Raw genomic sequence first — 2,144 nt, 5'->3', positions numbered from 1 at the left:
TTCTGGTTTTGTCAGGGTCATGTCAAGGGTGATATCATCCCCCTGCTTTTCATTACTGTGCTAGAAATATGGATAAAAAGACTGAATTTTCTTTAGTGATACTGCATAATGTGATGTCATGATCTGTAGTACTCATCTAATCCAGTGGTCTCATTACCAAACCTTCAAAAATCCATAGCTTTTGAACTGATATTTGATTTTCCTCAAACTTTCACTAAAAATATATTCTACTAATATTGCAGCATTCACTCAATTAACATGTTTTTTTTTTTTTTTTACATTGAAAGAGGATGATGTTTACGTGCTGCTACATTAAATAATAGCTTTGCCACTAAGAATTGTAATCCTTGGATGATACAGTAGCTGTTTCATAACCTGTTACAGCCAACTATAAAAGTCACTCAAATTTTCCCATGTGTCGGGTGTGATCCATGTGAATTTTGTTCCACGTGATCATTTAAAGGGATGGTATAGTATTGGTGGAGGTGAGAAGTGGGCTTCAAATTTTTGCAAGATATCAAGAATCCACTTATGAAACCGCTTATGAAATAGTACAGACCATGCCATTCTAAGAGGAATTCAAAGCTTATTTGATGAAAATCAGTTTTGGGCCAGGTGGGCCTGCTAGGGCCTGCTTTTGGTGAGCAGTATAAAGAGACGAGAGAGTGCTTTTTCAGAGCAGGCTTTCAAACCTTCTCGAGGAGGCTCTGAAACCAGCTTGCAGTTATTAAATGGGATGTCAGTAATGTTCTTTTTTTTATTTAGTGAATCTACAGTCACTTCTCTATGCAGATGTAATACCGCAATACAAATCACCTTCTGAGATATATTGAGACCTTGCATGCGATCTTGATGGGTTGAGATGACTTTTGCTGAAGGTTGACGACTGAAGACTGGGCTTTCTACAGCTGACCACAGTCACTGATTGTAATCTTCTTGGAAGTTTTGCCACTCATGCTACCATAGGACTCCATTTCCTTGATGACCTCCATTCCTTGGAGTACAGATCCGAACACAACATGCTTTCCATCCAACCAGTCTGTTACCACGGTGCTAATGAAGAACTGGGATCCATTGGTGTCGGCACCATGGTTGACCATGGACAAGATTCCAGCCTTAGTGTGCTTGAGGTTGAAGTTCTCGTCAGCAAACATCTTGCCATATATGCTCTTTCCACCAGTTCCGTCATGGTTGGTGAAATCGCCTCCCTGACACATGAAGTCCTTAATGACACGGTGGAAGGTGGAACCCTTGTAGCCAAAGCCCTTCTCACCGGTGCAGAGTGCACGGAAGTTCTCGGCTGTCTTTGGCACAACGTCAGCACGCAGCTGCATGACTACTCTACCCAGGGGCTTGCCATCAGCAGAAATATCAAAGAAAACAAGGGGCCCAGCCATGGTTATTTTTGCTATTAAAATGGCGTTGTCAGATGCTAAAAATTGCAATCCCGGCTTTGTCTGTTGGACTGCAGTTCATGACCACGGTATGAGTTATGAAAGGAATATAGAAATCAAGCAGCATCATTCTCTACTTGTGTGTCTCCAAGCAATATTGTTTTTGTGCAGTGATCCAATTACCTGACTTTTCTCAAAACATGTACACGGCCAATCACTAACTGGTGCTAAGTGGTCCGAAGAGTGACATTGTTATATCCTCAACCACACATTGTTTGTATTGGGGTATTTTAGGCCAAGTAAAAAACAGAATGAGTTTGATGGCACTTGCATGTTGTAGTGCGATATCAGCGCACGAGTACTAGCAAATTGTAGCGAGATATCAGCGCATGGTCAAAACAATCGGATTTCTGTTTTTGGCACAATTTTGTAGTCTAATGTTTTTTCTATCATCTGCCGAAATTTCAAAGCTAAATGATCAAAGGAAAGACAAGAAATCAGCGTTGTTGCATGTGAGTGTATTATTATATTTAATTTGTGTAGATGCATGCATGATATGCAGAGCTGCAAAGTTTCCCTGTTACTGCAGAGGCTTTTTGATAATGTCAAAATCTTGTTGTGTCTGAATAAGAAAATATTAAAATCTTCCTGATTTGGGAATTATTTTTGCCCATTGAGTTGCCTTATATTAACCAGGGAGGTGGAAGACTGTCTTTCTTCCACCTCCCTGTATTAACACAGGCATCTCCC

General features: G+C 40.5%; 1 protein-coding gene across 1 annotated transcript; it reads right to left on the bottom strand.

Annotated features, from left to right (window-relative positions):
* Positions 1–902: 902 nt before the first annotated feature.
* LOC140240705 (peptidyl-prolyl cis-trans isomerase-like) lies at positions 903–1,400 on the bottom strand. Its single transcript, XM_072320467.1, has one exon. The coding sequence runs from the start codon at positions 1,395–1,397 to the stop codon at positions 903–905; it is 495 nt and encodes a 164-aa protein (XP_072176568.1). The 5' UTR covers positions 1,398–1,400.
* Between the last annotated feature and the right edge of the window lie 744 nt (positions 1,401–2,144).

Source organism: Diadema setosum, chromosome 17, assembly GCF_964275005.1.
Source record: "Diadema setosum chromosome 17, eeDiaSeto1, whole genome shotgun sequence".
NCBI classification, from domain to species: Eukaryota; Metazoa; Echinodermata; class Echinoidea; order Diadematoida; family Diadematidae; genus Diadema; species Diadema setosum.
Note: the sequence above shows the minus strand (reverse complement) of the source record. Positions and strands in the feature narration are given on the sequence as shown.

What these genes read in the sequence shown, in the direction of transcription:
- LOC140240705 (XM_072320467.1), bottom strand. Translation starts at nt 1,397, where the DNA reads ATGGCTGGGCCCCTTGTTTTCTTTGATATTTCTGCTGATGGCAAGCCC.